The sequence below is a fragment of the Nansenia antarctica genome (assembly GCF_963989245.1).
Source record: "Nansenia antarctica genome assembly, chromosome: 5".
Classification (NCBI taxonomy): domain Eukaryota; kingdom Metazoa; phylum Chordata; class Actinopteri; order Argentiniformes; family Microstomatidae; genus Nansenia; species Nansenia antarctica.
Genome location: NC_137690.1, coordinates 40,293,535 through 40,315,390, shown reverse-complemented (window position 1 = coordinate 40,315,390; position 21,856 = coordinate 40,293,535). Strand labels below are relative to the sequence as shown.

Here is a 21,856-nt window from a genome sequence, read left to right as displayed (position 1 = left end):
GACTTACAATCGATACGTTCGACTAAGCACACAACACGATACACATAGTATTGTACGACACAAACACAACCGGGGGAGAGAGAGAGCTCTGGAGGAGCCTCAGGTGAAACGCAGCGCTCGCTGTTGCGTCACACTCTTCTTGGCCTTCGCCCCCACGCCCCCCCCCTCTCCTCCTCCTCCTCCTCCTCATCGCAGTCTGGTTCTCTCATCCACCTGTTCCCACATAGTCTCTCTCTCCCCCCCTCCCCCCCCCCCCCCCCCCAAGACAAATCAATTCAGCTCCCTCTCACTCTCCACACCCGACCCCCCCACCCCCGCCCTTTTGTCTCACGTCGGTATCTTTGTCTCATTTCGCAGCCAACCTCACAATCTGTCGCTGGCTGTGCGTCCAATTTCTTCACCGCTCTCCTCCGAGCGATGCCCTTGTGTACTCCCCCCCCCCCCCCCCCCCCAACTCTGATTGGAGAGCAGAGGATAAGCATCATCATTGGATTTAAGCAGTCGTTCAACCTAACCCAAATCTAACCCAAATCTGTTCCCTTTTTTAAATCTATGTGGACAGAAGTGCACAAGAGCGTCCGTTTGGGAGACACGGGGTGGAGGAACGGTACTGCTGGATGTCCCCCCCGTCCCACCCTCATCATCCCCTCCCCCCTCCCCCCTTTCAAGGAGATCCCCCATTTATTAATTCTCTCTCTCTCTCTCTCATATATGTGAGGGGGCGGGGCCTATTGTACAATCCTGACAAACAACCCACCGCCACCGTGGATTCTCTCAAAAGAATTTCCTAGAGACAATCAGCCTTTTCAGAGTTTCTGAAACTGCTCGGCTTTCCTTCGAACGGAGCCGTCCATTGTGTTGGGCCAGCCTGTGTCTAGCGAGGTGAACACAGAGAGGGTTGTGGTGGTGTATCGGTGCCCACGGGAAGGAAGGGGTTCACAGACGGGTCGTCGGGCTGCTGAACAGGCGGTGGCAACAACATCATCCAAAACAAGACGGTGTCACCGTTCCGACTGTTGTCTGTCGCTACAACAGCTGGGCGGGGAGCTAACCTAACCCTAACCCTGGAGCGTGAAGAGGCCAGGGTCATGTGACCAGGCAGGCCAGGGTCATGTGAGATTGTTTTGTATAAACAAAACAGATTAAAGATATTTTTATTGTCCATTTATATACCAACAGATTTTTTTCGCCTGTCTGTTCACTGTATCTGTCTAATGAAATGATAAATAGGAGTGGGACTGCCCCACTCAGAAAGACATAACTTCAAAAAAGAAAGTGTAGCCGCCCTGTTCAGAGAGCGGCCTGGACTGCACCAGGAAGTAAGAGGCCGAGCCTGGTGAGTGACAAGCAGCAATGACATATGACTGGTGGGGTTTGTGGGCCGCTAACACAGCGTGAGAAACATGGGTTAAGTTAAGCAGTAGTGTGAGGCACCCTGCTGCAATGAGTGTGTGTATGAGAGTGTGTGTGTGAGAAATGTGTGTGTGTGAGTGAGTGAGTGAGTGAGTGAGTGAGTGAGTGTGTGTGTGTGTGTGTGTGTGTGTGTGTGTGTGTGTGTGTGTGTGTGTGTGTGTGTGTGTGTGTGTGTGTGTGTGTGTGTGTGACGTGGATGGGCCAGGGTTACACCATCCTGATGTTGTCACAACCTCACATCCTGTCACACAATGTCCTCCGCCCCAACCCCCTAACCCTCCTCCCCTTAACCCTCCTCCCCTTAACCCTCCTCCCCCTAACCCTCCTCCCCCTAACCCTCCTCCCCCTAACCCTCCTCCCCCTAACCCTCCTCCCCCTAACCCTCCTCCCCTTAACCCTCCTCCCCCTAACCCCCAGCCCCCTAACCCTCCTCCCCCTAACCCCCAGCCCCCTAACCCTCCTCCCCCTAACCCTCCTCCCCCTATCCCACCTCCCCCTAACCCTCCTCCCCTATCCCTCCTCCCCCTAACCCCTAGCCCCCAGCTCCCTAACCCTCCTTCCCCTAACCCCCAGCCCCCTAACCCTCCTCCCCTTAACCCTCCTCCCCCTAACCCCCAGCCCCCTAACCCTCCTCCCCCTAACCCCCAGCCCCCTAACCCTCCTCCCCCTAACCCCCAGCCCCCTAACCCTCCTCCCCCTAACCCTCCTCCCCCTAACCCCCAGCCCCCTAACCCTCCTCCCCCTAACCCCCAGCCCCCTAACCCTCCTCCCCCTAACCCTCCTCCCCTTAACCCTCCTCCCCCTAACCCCCAGCCCCCTAACCCTCCTCCCCCTAACCCCCAGCCCCCTAACCCTCCTCCCCCTAACCCCCAGCCCCCTAACCCTCCTCCCCCTAACCCTCCTCCCCCTATCCCACCTCCCCCTAACCCTCCTCCCCTATCCCTCCTCCCCCTAACCCCTAGCCCCCAGCCCCCTAACCCTCCTCCCCCTAACCCCCAGCCCCCTAACCCTCCTCCCCCTAACCCCCAGCCCCCTAACCCTCCTCCCCCTAACCCCCAGCCCCCTAACCCTCCTCCCCCTAACCCCCAGCCCCCCCCTGGAACCGGCCGCACGCGAACGCAAATTTCATAAGCCATTTCTATTCCAGTAATGGAGCAGCTGATTAGTAAGAGAACGCGTGTAGAAAGTGTCTTTTGTTTTGTTTCATAGAAAATAGTGTTTATTTCAGATACTGTAGTGGAAGATATTATCCTCTTTTCCAGTGAAGTAGCTGCCATCTAGTTTTAGTTTTTAGTTTATCCCTCCCCTTCATCACCCAGCGTTGATGACGCAGATGGTTCTGGTTACACTGGTATGAACGCGGGCTTGTTCGCCAGACAACACCAACGTTCGGAGGTTCCCGAACGCAAACCGGCACGGTTCTTTGCCGGTGTGAAAGCCCTATGTGACTTCCTCTCTCTGTCTCTGTTGACCAGCTTTCCTACACTCTCACTGTCTCAACCAGACATCAGAATGACGATGTTCTGACATCTGTGCAAGGCGAAGGCGGTATCACTATTCCTTTTACAAGCGAGGACAGTTATCGCCTTAGCATAACACAACAACCACACAACACATCGCCACGGAGACGACTCAGACAGTAAGCTGTGACCCTGACCAGCGTCATGGTTTCCCGTTGTTAAGAACGCAGTGACATGTCAGTTGTCACACAGCGCAGGGGTGGAGGAGAAGGTCACTGGCAGAGGCATTTCCTGACGTACAGCTTTTTTTTAGCTTTTTGGGAAATCCTACTTGGTTAAAAAAATAAAAAAAATAAGAATGTGACCAAAAATGTGAGTGTGACTCATCACATCCCAGCCATAAAAATGTAAGCCCGGTAAATTCATAAATCTATGCCATTTCATTCCTAGCAGCTCACCTACAGTCCGACAAATCGTCAAATGACCTACAATGAATATACTTCAATGAGCTGGTGCGCTGTACTTCTGCCAGGCTAACCCACCTGAATAACCGTTCGTTCTAACCAGTACGTTCACCACAATGTTTTACACAGGATGGAGCTGTTTTCTTTTTTTAGTGGGGCAGTCCCACTCATATCTTTCTTTTTATTGACAGATACAGTAGAGATTTTGACGGAAGGATGGGTGAGAGAGAGAAAGAGAGAAGGGAAGACATGCAGGATAGGTCCGTGGCCGGAATCAAACCGGGATAACCCTGCGGTTACGTGGTCAACGCTTTACCCGTTACACCACCAAGCGCCCCCCAGAATGGAGGTTTCACTACAACAGTAGACCACACTGCTGAGGAAAGGCTGGAGGAGGAGGTGGGGACCAGGACAGAGGGGAGGCTGGAGGAGGAGGAGGAGGAGGTGGGGACCAGGGCAGAGGGGAGGCTGGAGGAGGAGGAGGAGGAGGTGGGGAACATGGCAGAGGGGAGGCTGGAGGAGGAGGAGGTGGGGACCAGGGCAGAGGGGAAGCTGGAGGAGGAGGAGGAGGAGGAGGAGGTGGGGACCAGGGCAGAGGGGAGGCTGGAGGAGGTGGAGGAGGTGGGGAACATGGCAGAGGGGAGGCTGGAGGAGGAGGTGTAGGAGGAGGAGGTGTAGGAGGAGGAGGTGGGGACCAGGGCAGAGGGGAGGCTGGAGGAGGAGGAGGAGGAGGTGGGGACCAGGGCAGAGGCGAGGCTGGAGGAGGAGGAGGTGGGGACCAGGGCAGAGAGGAGGAGGAGGAGGAGGAGGTGGGGACCAGGGCAGAGGCGAGGCTGGAGGAGGAGGAGGAGGTGGGGAACAGGGCAGAGGGGAGGCTGGAGGAGGAGGAGGAGGTGGGGAACATGGCAGAGGGGAGGCTGGAGGAGGTGGGGAACATGACAGAGGGGAGGCTGGAGGAGGAGGAGGAGGTGGGGAACATGGCAGAGGGGAGGCTGGAGGAGGAGGAGGAGGAGGTGGGGAACAGGGCAGAGGGGAGGCTGGAGGAGGTGGGGAACATGACAGAGGGGAGGCTGGAGGAGGAGGAGGAGGTGGGGAACATGGCAGAGGGGAGGCTGGAGGAGGAGGAGGTGGGGACCAGGGCAGAGGCGAGGCTGGAGGAGGAGGAGGAGGAGGTGGGGAACAGGGCAGAGGCGAGGCTGGAGGAGGAGGAGGAGGAGGTGGGGAACAGGGCAGAGGCGAGGCTGGAGGAGGAGGAGGAGGAGGTGGGGAACAGGGCAGAGGGGAGGCTGGAGGAGGTGGGGAACATGACAGAGGGGAGGCTGGAGGAGGAGGAGGAGGTGGGGAACATGGCAGAGGGGAGGCTGGAGGAGGAGGTGGGGAACATGGCAGTGTACCAGACACCCAACCACAGCAGCTAGCGTGGTGGGGAACACACGCAACATCTCACCTTGACGTCAGACGAGAGCAACCTAGTAAGCAGTGGTGCCTTGTTTAAGTGAAGCACTCATCTGCAGCTGCTAGTATGTTGTGTGTGTGTGTGTGTGTGTGTGTGTGTGTGTGTGTGTGTTACTCTCACTCACTCATTGCTCATACCATCCGTGACACGCCTCCTGGTGAACACATCAGAAGGAGGCGAGGAGAGGATTGGAATGAACAAGGAAACAAGGTGAAGGAAACAAGGAAACAAGGCAGCTGTGGTGCAGGAGGTAGAGTCGGCGTCTAATGATCGCAAGGTTGGCTGATCTGCGGTTCGAGCCCCGGCCGGCTACATGTCGAAGTGTCCTTGGGCAAGACACTTAACCCCAAATTGCTCCCAATGAGCGGGCCGGCCGGCGCCTTGCATGGTAGCTTGTCGCCATTGGTGTGTGAATGTGTGTGTGACCGGGTGAATGAGAGGCCGTTGTAAAGCGCTTTGGAATAAGGCGCTATATAAGTCAGTGCATTAAGAGGAAAGGCGCTTGTAGCTAATAAGACACTGCTTGGCGGGTGATGCTGAAAGACTCTTCCGCATACAGGAAATGGTGAAATATTCACTATCTTCAACTATACTACCTATACACTCACCAACCACTTTATTAGGTATACTGGGTAGGGCCTCCCTTTGCCCTCAAAACAGCCGCAATTCTTCATGGCATTGATTCCACAAGATGTTGGAAACATTCCTTTGTAATTATGGTCTACGATGACATGACTGCATCACACAATTCCTGCCGATTCTTCAGGTGCACTTTCAAGCTGTGAATCTCCCGTTCCACCACATCCCCCACGTCCTATTGGATTCAGATCCGGTGACTGGGAAGGCCACTGAAGAACACTGAACTCATTGTCATGTTCATGAAGCCAGTTTGAGACGACTTGTGATTTGTCACACGGTGCATTATCATGCTGGAAGTAGCCATTAAAAGACGGGTACATTGTGGCCATGAAGGGATGCACATAGTCAGTAACAATACTCAAATAGGCTGTGACATTCAAGCGATGATTGAGTGGTATTAACGGGCCCAAAGTGTGCCAAGAAAACATTCCCCACATCATCACACCACCTCCATGAATGAGAAGTGTTCCGAATAAAGTGCTCAGTGAGTGTATATCATTTCCATGACCTATTAAAGACACCGTTTTACATGAAAATAGCACTAAATGTCCATGATAAATATGGCTATAGAGGCCAGCCATTGTATGACTTTATTTCGCTAATTAGGCTAGATGAGGTGAGTATGGACCTAACAGACACCTGACTGAAAGGCTCTTGTGTGAGACTGAGACTGAGAATTGCTTGGTTGCATTTCCCTGAATGAATGTTGAGCCTTCCTGACTCGACGTAGCGCTTGCTCTGTTTCAACATCAGACCCGACACCCGACACGCTCTCTCTGTGAATCTCCCGTTCCACCACCGACCAGACAGGACGGTTTGCATAATCCGCCAGATCACTTCTTCCTCACTTGACACACTTCCTATTGAGTACCTTTTGTGTTTTGTACTGCTAGCTCACTCTCTCTCTCTCTCCCTCTCTCCCCTCCCCTTCTCTCTCCGTCTCCACTTCACTTCCGCTTTGTACTGTAGGAGCTCCTGTAACATTTATAGGATGCAACTACGTTCCGCGTCAAGGAGAAGGAAGGAGGAGGAGAAAATTCACAATCCGCCAAATTCATAGCAAATATAAAATGAATCTGACTCTATTGTATGGCTCTCTGGGCACATACGGATATCAAACATGAAAAAGGGGTCTGGATTATACAGTATTGTTAAGAATATGTTGTTGTTTGAAACTTGAGGTTCCCAACCAACTTCTGCCCTGTTCCCTGAGACCTGCTCTGCCATGTTCCCTGAGACCTGCTCTGTACCACCTACAGAACAACAGTCTGCGTCTTCCAGGAGGTCTTAGCAAGGGCATAAGTGAATACATATCCTCACTCTGATGAATCCTTTCCGTCATCATAACCTAACGCCATAACCTAAATGTCCAAAATCCTCCCTCATAAGGACAATCCTTTGTGCTAAACATCCAGAAAATGTGAATTTGATTGACACCTTTGTTCCGTTTTCGACACCGAATCACCCTTCGGTGGTAATGTGGCAATGGACACAAATGAACTCAAATGGGACATGTCCGCTGGTACATAATGACTGCGTTTACATGCACAGCATATTCCGATTACGGTCAATATTCGGGTTATTGTAATATTCAAAATAAGGTGTTAACATGCGCTGTAGCAACTGGAATATTCCGTTTACATGTTAATTGGCATATTCCGGTTCGGCGGGACAATAGTTGTTACTATAGTAACGTTAGTAGCTTGGTTGTGGTTGTTGAGCGGGCGTTAACCCACAGCTAAGACATAATGCTTGTTTCCAACATAGTCCTCCGTTATTGTGTTCTCCTACTTGAACCACAATTTAACTACAACACTCCTGCTGATCCACTTTGTCCGCAACATTGGAAGACAAGAGCGAGAAAAAATGGCAAACGAGTGTATTATATCTAGCTGTCCCTAGCAACAACACAACCAAGGATTGCATGCTCGAGGAGAATCGAGCATGCGCAGACGTAACTGAATATTCTGAAAAGGGTCATATGCCGCTTAAGGTGTTTACACAATATTACGATTCAAACAGGCATATGCCAGGGGTCTTAATCAGAATATTGCCGGATCGGAATATGGCCTTAAGCGGGTTCGGTACGTGTTTACATGACTCTTGCCCAACCGGAATATTGAGCATATGACGCTTAATACAGGAATATGGTGTGCATGTAAACACCTTAATACAGGAATATGGTGTGCATGTAAACACCTTAATACAGGAATATGGTGTGCATGTAAACATCTTAATACAGGAATATGGTGTGCATGTAAACGCAGTCATTGTTAACTCAGCCAGATGATGAGTCGCCTACTAAAATGCACCCAGTTGCAGGTCTAGAGCGTCCCACACTCGATCCAGAGCAGCCAGACAGAGGAAGTGGAAGAACACTAAGGGCCGGTTTCACAGACAAGGCTTAAGCCTAATCCTAGACTAAAAAACATCTTCAATGGAGATTTTACATTGAAAGTGTGATTTAGTCCAGGACTAGGCTTAAGCCTTGTCTCTGAAACCGGCCCTATCTGTCCCAGCCACAGTAGGTCAAACAAGTGTCTTATGCATCACTGGGTCACCTACTCAGCCCTAGAGAAGAGAGACGCAGGTAACTTGACACCTGAGGGGCCCTGTTATGTAAAGTAGAGGCAGAGAGGCTGAGGGAGGTGGTTTATACTGAAGCTGTGTTACTACGATGTGAGTCACGTGACATACTGTTAGGCTGCCGCATGACAAATGTCCATCTGAACCTGTTCTTTATCACAAAGAAATGTCTAAACCTTCTGGTGTTATAGCTTACATTCTAAACCTTCCAGTGTTTCCTCTATATGCATTTATTCGTGGCGCACCGCCACAAATGAATTTCCTCCGCCATTAATTGATTCAGACAGTCCACTTTGATTCAGGCTGCGCAGAAAGGCAGCGAGTTATTATGACCGGAGAACAGAAAAAAAGCAGATTGAAGCTAGATTTAGGCCGCTTCCAGACCAACATTTCGTTACGATTTAGGGGTAGTTATTTACAATATGTTACAATGTTGCAATTAACCTCGTCGTTTGTGTTCGCACTGCAATCGAGACTGAAGCGAGACGACACGCTTTCATAACAGTTTTGTGATTGGTCCGAATTTCGCGGGACATTTGGATTTCAGGAAATCCCTCTCCTCACTCTCTCTCTTCTCCCGTCGCCGGTGCCTTTAATCCCGTATCCTAATCGAAAATGCAACATCAGCGACGACTGTGGGTTATTGCATTTACTGCTGTTCTCTGGTTCATGTTCTTATACCAGTGCTCAGTATAGAGTATTTTAAATGAACATTCGTAATGTAGTCTAGTCTCTGATGTTCATGGTCAACTAAATCAGCCTATTTTGTGAAACAAATAATGTTCCCGCTAATGGGTTAACCGAGCAGCCTCGCACCTAACGCTAGCTTCGAACTATTCATAGCAATATGCGCGGGGCAAAAATAATCTATTGCCTCTAAAATCACCACGAACAGAACGGCGGAGGTACGGGTAAGCAGGGCTCATGTTCTGTCATCAAAGGTTAGAGTTGGTTTTCTTTAACTCAGCTGATAGCATTACCTTGCTGCTGTTGTTTACCGAATGCTCCATCTGACTGTCACACTGTGATTTTACTTGCGTAAACAGTTAATGAGTAACGTTAGCCGGTTTTGTGCGTGTACTCTCACGTAGGCCTACTTCAGTGGTGTAGTCTAGTTTTTTCTAGTGGGTATACTGTGATTTTTTCCCTCCCAGCCTCATATCGTTCATAAAAATAAATCTGTGCTCCCTGTCTAACGTTATCTAACATTACATGTTATAAGGCTGATCTGTGTATGATAGTGCTGCATTCTGACATATTTCATGTCGCATCTCCCCCCGTTGAAGGTATATGACGCTATAGTCAGTCCCAACGGTCCAAAATTCAAGTGCTTCGTAACACAGACAGGGTGAATTTTATGAATGAAAGTGAAAGTTCTGTCACAAAACGCCGTTACGTATCCTCACACATTTTTAAGTGGGTGTATGGAAATCCTTGGCCTTTCCTAGTGGGTATACGGCGTAGTCCTGCGTGTCACCTAGACAACACCACTGGCCCTACTTCGTATTGATCTTTCTCTGTGTGTGTGTGTGTGTGTGTGTGTGTGTGTGTGTGTGTGTGTAATGCGCGTTCCGCATGTTCCGCTGCAGCTGTAGGATATATTGGTATTTGATCACCTTCTATATAAAATCACCTGCTCGGCTTTAATGACTTAACCGCTATTTAAGAAATTATAATTGTTGCCACCCTCTAGTTTTTGGTGAAATTACGTCTTTGTTTTGAGCGCCAGTCCGCGTTTTATGCGTGTGCACACGAAAAAGGACCGCTCCGCCACTAATGTGAAAAATCCTGGAGGAAACACTGCCTTCTGGTGTTATAGCTTCTACACATTCTAAACCTTCTGGTGTTATAACTTCTACACATTCTAAACCTGATGGTGTTATAGTTTACATTCTAAACCTTCTGGTGTTATAGCTTCTACACATTCTAAACATTCTGGTGTTATAGTTTACATTCTAAACCTTCTGGTGTTATAGCTTCTACACATTCTAAACCTTCTGGTGTTATAACTTCTACACATTATAAACCTGATAGTGTTATAGTTTACATTCTAAACCTTCTGGTGTTATAGCTTCTACACATTCTAAACATTCTGGTGTTATAACTTCTACACATTCTAAACCTTCTGGTGTTATAGCTTCTACACATTCTAAACCCAGGGCTCGACATTAAGGCTTGTCCGCTTGTCCGGGACAAGTACATTTTATGTTCGGACAAGTGGACTTCCTCCTGCAGTTGTCCGATGGACAAGTCAAAACAAAAAAACTAATCAATATGTATTAATATCTGCAAACATGAATTCCTCCTTCCGATCTGAATAGTAAAAAAAAAAGCAAGCAAAGCGATGCCGCGCCTCATTCTCGCTATTTCAGTCTCTCGTAGTCGTAGTTCGTTATCGTCATAGTTCGTAAATTCGCTCAGAGCGCCAGAGCGCACACTGCGTTCAACGTCATAAAGACGTGATTGGACAAAAGGCATTCCATGAGTGCTGATCAGATTCCAGAGCGAGTTTACGAACAAAGCCATAGTGTTGTAGGTCTCCTGTCACTAGTGCCATTCACGTGAACGCGTATTCGCTTCTTCTCAATGCCTATGTCTTATTTTCATGTAGTTCGATGCGATCGTATATTTTAGGTTTGAAGTTTTAAGACCAGCACATCGCAATGCGAACTTCAGAATGACTAATTATAGATTTCTCAATTTGAATATAGGCTACTATCCAAAAGCTAGCAAATAAGATTGCTTCCATTGGGGAGGGACTATAGTTACAAAACTGTTTTGTAAATATTCCTAGATATTCATCCCTTTTGTGGCCAATCTTAATCTAAAAGGGTTAGGGTTAGGGGTTACGTTTTTAAATAATTACAAAATATTGAATACATTTGAAAATTAAGGATACATCATTATCAAATCAATAGTAGTCAAATGTCTTATTTGCATACACATACACTCACTGGCCACTTCATTAGGCACACCTTGGGGTTGGACCCCCTCTTTTGCCTTCAGAACTGCCTTAATTCTTTGTGGCATAGATTCAACAAGGTGCTGGAAACATTCCTCAGAGATTTTGGTCCATATTGACACTATAATATCACGCAACAGCCCGTCTGGCACCAACAACCATGCCAGGTTCAAAGTCACTTAAATCACCTTTATTTCCCATTCTGATGCTGGTTTGAACTTCAGCAGATCGTCTTGACCATGTCTACATGCCTAAATGCATTGAGTTGCTGCCACATGATTGGCTGATTAGATATTTGCGTTAACAAGCAGTTGAAAAGGTGTACCTAATGAAGTGGCCGGTGAGAGTATAATATATTATTATTCATATTATTGCTTTTTAAAAATCTTTGGATTTGGACAAGTAACTTGAGCTCTCGGACAAGTAAAAGATAAGTTCACTTGTCCGAAGGACAAGTACCTGAAAAAGCTTAATGTCAAGCCCTGAAACCTTCTGGTGTTATAACTTCTACACATTCTAAACCTGATGGTGTTATAGCTTACATTCTAAACCTGATGGTGTTATAGTTTACATTCTAAACCTTCTGGTGTTATAGCTTCTACACATTCTACACGTGTGTAGACTGGTTTTTAAAAAAAGGGGAAAAAGGCTATATTGAAATTCCATTGGTTGATTCTTACAAACAATTTAGCAGCTTTACCAATTTAGCAGCTTTACCAAGATGAACAAGGCCTAACAAGTGTACAACAATATTAACAGGACACAAAAAGACAGGCTTTTGGGGTTCTACAGGACAGCATTCTATACAGGACAGTCTTAAGCTGTTTTTTTTTTTTAAAAGCCTCGACCGAGACCGCTCTTCTGAGAACAGCACTGAGGACAAATCACTTCATTCACATCACAAACCCACCCGACTGTTGTGTGTTATGTAAACATCTGGGTTATCGGCACCAGAGCCATTATGTATCGACAGGAGCATGTGACATTGACGTGCAAGCGGAGACTGGGCCTTGTGTTGAAAACAGAGAGTACTTTTTTGCCTTCAGGCAGCGTTTTACAGGCTGAGGTGGATAACGACACATTAGGATGGGAAGTAAAAGGGAACAGTTGGAACCGAAAAGCGTTATTATTTATGGAAAACCTCCTTTTTTTGTGGTATTGAGTGGCCTATGGTAGACTACGACTTTTATTTTGAAAGTGGGTCCCACCCAACGTAAGGGTCGCAAGATAGAATATGAGGAAGGGATTTCTCCTGTTTTGGGTTTGATGGGTCCTGACTCGTCCTGACACACACCACATCATACCACACCACGTTAGCTTGTACCACACCATACCACGTTAGCTTGTACCACACCATACCACACCACGTTAGCTTGTACCACACCATACCACACCACGTTAGCTTGTACCACACGATACCACACCACGTTAGCTTGTACCACACCATACCACACCACGTTAGCTTGTACCACACCATACCACACCACGTTAGCTTGTACCACACCATACCAGGGTTTCCGTTAACGGGTAATTACCGGTCTTTGTCCGGTAAAATCTATTGAAGTCCGACAAATTGAAATCTCTTCGGTCATAATGTCCGGTGAAAATAATTCCCTCTAACCACAATTTGAATACAATTCGCTAAAGTTGAATTGTCACATTCTGATTCCTTCTATATTAAAAAAGACGAATATATAGGCTATATTTATTTTATTATTATATGATTTGACGCCGGCATGAAGATGACTCCGCGAAACAGCGGTGGCAGGGTTGCCAGATGGGATTTTACAGCCTAACCAGTCTATTACCGCTAAACCCAGTAGCCCATTCGGCGATAACCCGGCCCATCTGGCAACCCTGCTTTTAACCTGCAAACGTTGCAGCTCAAAGTGCACATAGCGAGCGAGAGGTAAACATGGCAAGACAAAGTAAGCTTAACAATGACTTCATGAAACCAAGCTACAATGAGTCTGAGGAGAAGTCTGGCTCTAAAGAGATGGAGGTAGTGGCTCCTCCAGCCAACTGGAGGGTTCCGAGTTGAATGGAAAGAACATTTCCACTGGCTGCGTTTAGATGGGGAAGGAAAAATGTTCTGCTCACCGTGCAAAACATCGGGGAGGAATAACGGATTCACGAGAGGAGCAACGAATATGAGAATGTCTCACTGATCACAGGCGGTGCAGTGATCACATATCGGCGGTCAGTTTGAGGCAACAGCAAACCGCTATGAAAGGCCACTGTGAGCAGGCTAATGAAACGGCTAACAATAAGCTGCACTCTCAGCTACAAGTTGCATTTCACATGGCAAAAAATGGCATCGCATGTCATCAGTATGTGGGACTGACTGAGCTACTGAAAGCAGTTAAGTTAATTTAAAGCCTATTTATTTTCAAAGAGTTTTATTCTATTTTATTTTATCTGATAAAAGGCATATGAACGGAAATTAGGCTAGGCTATGTGTCACGCCAGAAGCCTACATGTAACTTCTTGCACTTTTCAATACAATGTTATACATCTAGACATTGTGGTATTTCTTTTTACGTATCCCAGCCTGCCTATCAATCGTTTCTCAATAAACAGTTATGTTCTCCTCATTGTCATACTCGCGAGTCCGATTAAGATATAGAAATGACGTTGTTTTATTGATAAAAAAGGGTAAAACTGGAAAGAGAAAATAGAAAACTCACATTAATCCCAAACAATTTAACAGACTTCAGATAACGTAATGTGGAGTCCGTTCATTGATCGATGCAGTCTGTTCAGTTCCCAGTGTGGCGCGTTCAGCGCTGGACATAATATTATGGCATAGCGCATGCGAATCATGAAAGCCTATATTATATAGCTCGCATCTAATCGTATCGGATGAGAAATAGACATTAAACGGCATATACTGTATAGGCTACACAACAGTAATCACCGCGACAAACAGCTATATTATATGATGACCGGAATTTCTCACGTTTGTCCGGTAAATTGAAATCTTCCCGGACACGTTGACCGGCACAATTTTTTTCTAACGAAAACCCTGCACCATACCACACCACGTTAGCTTGTACCACACCATACCACACCACGTTAGCTTGTACCACACCATACCACACCACGTTAGCTTGTACCACACCATACCACACCACGTTAGCTTGTACCACACCATGTTAGCTTGTACCATACCACACCATACCATGTTAGCTTGTACCACACCATACCACACCATGTTAGCTTGTACCACACCACACCTACCACACAACGTTAGCTTGTACCACACCACACCATACCACACCACGTTAGCTTGTACCACACCATACCACACCACGTTAGCTTGTACCACACCATACCACACCATGTTAGCTTGTACCATACCACACCATACCATGTTAGCTTGTACCACACCACACCTACCACACAACGTTAGCTTGTACCACACCACACCTACCACACCATGTTAGCTTGTACCACACCACAGCAACCACACCACACCACACCACGTTAGCTTGTACCACACCATACCACACTATACAACACCATACCTACCACACCATGTTAGCCTACCACACACCATACCATGCCGTACCACACCACGTTAGCTTGAACCACACCATACCACGCTGTACCACACCACATTAGCCTGCCACACACCATACCACACCATGTTAGCTTGTACCACACACCATACCATGCCGTACAACACCACACCAGCTTCGCTTGCATTCTTTTTCTTTGTTACTTTTTACATACTGATTACACAGACCATTTTAAAAGCACTTTCATTCATTGGAAAGGCCGGCGATATTGGTTTACGGATTACAGACGGATTGACAAGAAGCAACAAGGTGCGTTGAAACTCACACCCACTCAGGCCAGGACGCGTCCTAACGATTCCCACCGTAGTTGGGGTAGACCGCGCCCACACCACGCCCACGCCACGCCAACTTCTGGAATATGTAGGGGTGTTCTCTGTATCTTGTTCTTTCGCCCCGCAGGTCGTTCCGCAACCCCATTGGATTTTAGCTTGTGACATAACACGGGGTGCACGATTAGATATAGGTTACCCATCTCTGTATGCAACTCGGCGGCGCTGAGTGTGCCGCGGGCCAACGGTCAATGTTCGCCGCGGCCGGGCGCGGCTCTCATTGCCCTGTGGGCCCTGGAACGCGCGCCTATTGTTAGTGTCAGTGATTGTGTTTGTGTTTGAGAAAAAAAAAACTACATATTCCAGAAGTTGGCGTGGTCTACCCCAACTACGGTGGGAATAGTTAGGACGCGGCCAGGACGGTGGCTAATTCGATTTGCTTGTTAGCCATCACAGGGACAAATATAAAATCCAACATGAACCTCCCATCATGGGATCAATTCATATTACCCCAAAAATGCCGGTCGAGAGAGGACGCTGGCGTTGCTTGGTCGCCGCTTCTCCGCCCGAAATCTAGGTGTAGTATACAGAGTAGATTGTCCTACAAAGACACTTAGGCCCAATCCCGATTCCCTTTTCTACCCCTATGGCTCGTTTTCGAGTGCCACTCGATTTTGAGCAAAACTAAGCCGTAGGGGCGAAAACAAAGCCGTAGGGGTGAATTGGGATTGGCCCTTAGACTTAGATTAGTAATCTAAAAATCAATTAGACCCCTATACTTTCTTTTATTTATCTTTTGTTTCTTTTTATTATTACTACTCAATCTTTTCAGTTTGTAAAGCGTCTAGAAAAGCACTATATAAGTCTAATGTATTATTATTATTATTATTATATGATCGTCCCAACATAAGACTGGAGCTGAGCCTACCTGCGGGGTGGTAGAATAATATACCTCCAGGAACGGGATGAACAGCGGCTAACGGTGCCAAGGGGTGTGAACCTGCAACAACACCTGGAGGACGCCTTTCCAGCCTGACTCATACCGTCTCCCTGGGACACGCTGGGCGGAGCGGTGTGAAGCGGGCCCTGTTTGCGATTAATGCAAATGGTTAAACGGCGATGACTAAAGCTGGGTGGGCAACGTGTGATTTCAGCCCAAAAAAAGAATAAGCCACGAGCCACGACAGGTTCTCCAGACCGAGTCGTCGTATAGGCCGAACCACGATCAGGAACCTCGCCTAACCACGATCAGGAACGTCCTTGCTGGCACAGGCTGAGAGGGTGGATTAGTTTAGGATTAGGATTCTTGTACGGGCAATTTTGGGAAACGTCGTGTTGTGTGCTCTTGTTGCTCATGACGCACACAGACGTCAAGTTGTCGTTCGACTAGCTCCGAACCGAGCCTCGATCGAGCCCACCTCTTGGCTCTGCCGACACACGTCTCCTCCAATACCCGATGTTAACCAGCGACGCTTTAGAAAAAAAGCGAGTTATTTGACAGCGCGAGTGGTGGGCGTCGTTGAACTGGAGGAGTGAGTTTACCATCTCAACTGGGTCACACCCATGAGTGACTGGCGGTTGGAAGAGGGTTGCCCCTTGTCCCGAAGCCTGAGGCCTCCCTGGCTGATTCAACCTCCTCAGTCAGGACTTTTTCATATTCTTTTTTGCTTTTGTGGGGCAGTCCCACTGTTAAATTGTTGACTTTTTCTTTATAGGATAGAGACAGAGACAGAGGAGGTCAGGGCAGGGGGCCAGATTCGAACCCATGCCGACATACGTGTGTGCTGCTGGCCGTGGTGCTAGACCATTGGACCACCCCAGGCCACGAGGACGTGGAGATCTGCTTGTTATACTGGAACTCCAATCTTGGAGCAAAACCCAGAAAAAAACAGGGCCCTACCTCCACCAAACACACACACACTGCTGTGATACACACTAGATAACACACTGTCTGTGTGGCCATCCAACATGTGTCCCCCTCCCTCACACAGCCCCAAGCTGTACCGGGGAATCTGAGGAACATGATCAAACATGGAATCATTTGAATGACTAGTCAACAGCCCGCTAGTCAACAGCGCGCTAGTCAGCAGCCCACTAGTCAACAGCCCGCTAGTCAACAGCCCCGCTAGTCAACAGCCCCGCTAGTCAACAGCCCCGCTAGTCAACAGCCCCGCTAGTCAACAGCCCCGCTAGTCAACAGCCCCGCTAGTCAACAGCCCACTAGTCAACAGCCCCGCTAGTCAACAGCCCACTAGTCAACAGCCCCGCTAGTCAATAGGGTTGGGTACCGAAAATCGGTACCAGTAGGTACCGGTTACTTTACATTCGGTATGTACCCGTACCGAATCGCAAAGGAGATTTCGGTACCTCATTTCGGTACTTTTCTATCTCGCTCCGGTGTCAACTGGTGACTCGTGACGTCACATCGCCTGTTAAATTTCCACTCAGTGAAAGCAGCGAGTACGGAAGGATAACGAGAAGGTTGCTAATAGCAACTTCCGCTAGCGGGTTGGCATAACGCGACGCTCGACTTGCGTTCCGTAAACTCGTTCTGGAATTCTAATCACCACTCGTGGAATGCCTTCTGTCCAATCAAATGACTTGCTCCCCTTATGACGTCGGGCCCAGTGTGCGCTGCGACGCTCTCAGAGCGAGTTTACGAACGCAAGCCTTTGATTGGACAGTGCACTCCAGGATTCGACGCGTCTGTTGATGACGTAGTGCGGATGTGTGGCTGCGTCTCTGCGAGGTGGACAACATGATCGGGGATCTCCTGATATTCGGGTACTGTGTCAGATCATGTATATATCATGTAGATATATCCTTATCCTACTACTGTGTCTGAAAAATCAATGGTCATGTCGTCATGGACCAGAGAGGGGGAGGGGAGTAGTAGTAGCTGAGCGGCAACAGAGTTTGGATTTTGACGAGGTGGAGGGCTCCAGTTCATCAGAGTTATATTTCCTCTCGGTCTTCTTGGTTCTTGGCTATGCAGGCCTCTTCACTAGATCCCTTTTCTAAGAATATTCTGATGTCCTTGAGGGGCTGCCGAACAAGTGTGTACTCGTATTCGACATCAGTACCAACGATAGGCACCCCCAGCTTAATGGAGTCCCCAAGGCTCAGGAGTTTTATTTTAATTTATTTTAATTTGAGTGTATATTTAACTAATATATATTGTGCCTCAGCAATAAAAAAGTGAAAAGCTGTTTAATGTTGTCGACCGTGTTATTATTATATATATATATATATATGTCATTTAAAAAAATCAAAAGTACCGAATTAAGTACCGTTTTGGTACCGGTACCGTTTTTAAAGTATCGGTTAGGTACCGGTACCGGATAAAACCAAAACGGTACCCAACCCTACTAGTCAACAGCCCTGCTAGTCAACAGCCCCGCTAGTCAACAGCCCACTAGTCAACAGCCCCGCTAGTCAACAGCCCACTAGTCAACAGCCCCGCTAGTCAACAGCCCCGCTAGTCAACAGCCCACTAGTCAACAGCCCCGCTAGTCAACAGCCCCGCTAGTCAACAGCCCCGCTAGTCAACAGCCCACTAGTCAACAGCCCCGCTAGTCAGCAGCCCGCTAGTCAACAGCCCGCTAGTCAACAGACCGCTAGTCAACAGGAGTGCTCTAACAGGGGAGTGCTCTAACAGGGGAGTGCTCTAACAGGGGAGTGCTCTAACAGGGGAGTGCTCTAACAGGGGAGTGCTCTAACAGGGGAGTGCTCTAACAGGAGTGCTCTAACAGGGGAGTGCTCTAACAGGAGTGCTCTAACAGGGGAGTGCTCTAACAGGAGTGCTCTAACAGGGGAGTGCTCTAACAGGGGAGTGCTCTAACAGGGGAGTGCTCTAACAGGAGTGCTCTAACAGGGGAGTGCTCTAACAGGAGTGCTCTAACAGGAGTGCTCTAACAGGGGAGTGCTCTAACAGGGGAGTGCTCTAACAGGGGAGTGCTCTAACAGGAGTGCTCTAACAGGAGTGCTCTAACAGGAGTGCTCTAACAGGGGAGTGCTCTAACAGGGGAGTGCTCTAACAGGGGAGTGCTCTAACAGGAGTGCTCTAACAGGGGAGTGCTCTAACAGGAGTGCTCTAACAGGAGTGCTCTAACAGGAGAGTGCTCTAACAGGGGAGTGCTCTAACAGGGGAGTGCTCTAACAGGGGAGTGCTCTAACAGGAGAGTGCTCTAACAGGAGAGTGCTCTAACAGGAGAGTGCTCTAACAGGGGAGTGCTCTAACAGGGGAGTGCTCTAACAGGGGGGTGCTCTAACAGGGGTGAAAGCAAACCGGGAAAGAACCCCCTGGGTTCTGCTGGAGCCGTCTCAAACTACAGCAGGAGGTACCTAAAAAGTACACCCCTATTGGACGTGCCGTCGAGATGGTATTTCTCAAACAGAGCAGTATGGTGCAGAGTAGTAGAATAGTAGTATAGTCGACCTGGCTGTGCTGTTCATCGTGTAACATTGTCTTAATGATAGTAAACGGTTCTAGTTGAATATCATTAAGCATCATTAAACAGAACAACGACATTGAGGACCAATCCCTCCATCCTCAACATCTCAGGACACAGCTTCCTGGCAGGACTATAGGCTAGGACCACCACCTCCTGCTAGGCCCCAGGCCTAGACTAGGCCTAGAGATGACACAGCAGGGAAGATGCTTCCATGTTCACTCAATTGTGTCATGTAGTGAAGGGAACAGTGAGTTTCACCACATGCGCAACATATTTTGGACAAGACCAGTTAGGTCTGACTTTGTCATGGACATCTACATCTTCATATAGGCTACACAATTTTTTTCTTTTCAAGAGCTGTTAAAAAGAGGATCTGCTAAATGCAACAAAAGAAGAGGGTGTAGGATACTCAAAGACCTGGCCTGTCGAATGCTTTGATCTGAATACCCAGAGGATGGTCTAGCCCAAGAGCATCGGCGATAAACAGATAACTGGCTGGCTTTAATACAAGTAAGCCTCCAGATAGGCCTGTGTGACACCGGTGAGCTACTGGGTTAACGGTACCTACATAGATATTGAACCGACTAACGTAACAAAGCTAAAACACCTCTTGACTGATGAAAAATAAAAAGGACTGTCACCTCAAACGGCATTCATACACTTAGTGCGGTATCACATCACGTTCTCACTAGTGTCCAGTAACAGTATGTTTAGAGACACAGACAACAGTGGTGTGGTCTCATTGGAGGCCTATACTGTCTTGATCTGAACAAAATGTGCAGAGAGGGGGGGGGGGGGGGGGGGTGTCTGGTTGGCCAGCATTGGACCCGCAGTGCCAGCGCACCAGGGGGTCAATACTGATCTGTCCTGCCTTCCCTCCCGTGGACGTCCTGACCCAGGACCTGTCATTCATCAATACCAAATGACACCGCAATATCGTTAGATGACTATACTGTTCTGTGTGTGTACATCTAATAGCCTTCAGTCCCCATGATTGCCTGAGCTTTTTACACCACAAGAGTGGTCAAAGACAGTGGTAACGCAGGCTACTTACGTGGTCGGAGTTCCGCTCGTTCCCAGGTAGCGCTGCCCGAGAAGACATTGTCCCTGAGATCTCCTTTCGATTTCAGATTAGAGGTGATTTTTCAGCTTTGTGTTTTTTGTTTTTGGACAGAATTAAATTCTACAGCAGACAACAGCAGACATCGGTGGGTGGTTAATCCAGCCGGCAGACCCGGGGTGGAGAGCAGGGACAGACTGGAGCCCTCAATTTCATTGTCAGAAGACAGAACCGACCATCACGACGAGATACATTATGTGATAACGGATACAATTCTCTGAACATCCACTACATGTTAACTGATAGTCTAATAGTGAGACGTATCAATCATACAAGACTCATTTTGGAATCCCAAATTCATCCAAAAAAGGTTACGTATCCGACGTTATCGCATGTTTTTAGTGGGTATCGATCAGATGGTTCTCGATGGCCTTATGTTTTGTTCGTTTTCATGGATGGATATCTTCAAGAGGAATAGGGCCGTTTGGTCGTCATTGAGAAGCAATAAAAACATTCGGTAAAACAAAAAAACTGATCAGATCGTCTGCGACCATGGACGTGTCGGAGAAAGATTTCGAATCGGTCGCCAATATTAGAGATGCTCGCAAAATCAACCACTCCCACGACGAAACACTGACCGACATAGGCCTAACAGTTCAATGTTTCATAGCTTTTTTTAAAGTAGGCCTGCAAAATAAATGACAAAAGCACAGCCACAAGCCAAATGCGGATAGAGCACTGATAGTCACCCTATTTCTTTCTTTTCTCTCTCTCTCTCTCTCTCTCTCTCTCTCTCTCTCTCTCTCTCTCTCTCTCTCTCTCTCTCTCTCTCTCGTAAAACAGCTGTTTATAAAAAGTAACCGTCGGTTAAAAAAATGTGATTGACTTTAATCGGATACATCACAAACTGTTTCAGCATTTGGCATCGAAACACGGCATCCCCAAAACTGTATGACAAGAGGCAGCAGAGAGAAGGACGTCAAGAGGAATAACAGGCAGGGCTGCGTCGAAGCCACACACACCCTTCCCCCATGTCCTTAAAGAGACAGTTCCCCCATTCATTAAAGGGATACTTCGCCCGATTTGTTCCCTGTATCCATGGTGTATTGCAGCGTTAATGAAAAAGATTATATTATAATGAATCCAGTATTAGTGGATATAATATAATATAATAATAATAATAATAATAATACATTGTACTAAGGGTTGGTGTATGTTGCTGAACATTGGCCAGGGTGCAAGGTTAGGGCTATAGTTATAGAGGTAAACTACACTAGTACATGCCTATAGTATCGTGGCTCCATAGAAGAGTTGTTACACTGTCATATGGAGATCCCTTTATGACCAGTCTAATATCAAGGACAATACAGCCTCGTTTTAGGGTCGTTATAGTGTGCCTATTGTTTTGAGTAGGCCTATTCTTGAAGGCCTTCAACAAAACAACATTTTTCTGTTTCTGCTTGAATTGAATAGATTTGGGGTATTCCAAATAGTTCATCTATCATTATTTAC

General features: G+C 47.7%; 1 protein-coding gene across 1 annotated transcript in view; it reads right to left on the bottom strand.

Moving 5' to 3' along the window:
- Nucleotides 1-20,386, bottom strand: part of mark4b (MAP/microtubule affinity-regulating kinase 4b) — a gene marked incomplete at both ends in the record, with an annotated part of 89,695 nt that extends 69,309 nt beyond the window's left edge. Inside the window, one exon of the mRNA XM_080532080.1 lies at nt 20,339-20,386. Within this exon, the coding sequence (XP_080388206.1) occupies nt 20,339-20,386 (48 nt within the window). The remainder of the gene's footprint in view (nt 1-20,338) is intronic.
- Between the last annotated feature and the right edge of the window lie 1,470 nt (nt 20,387-21,856).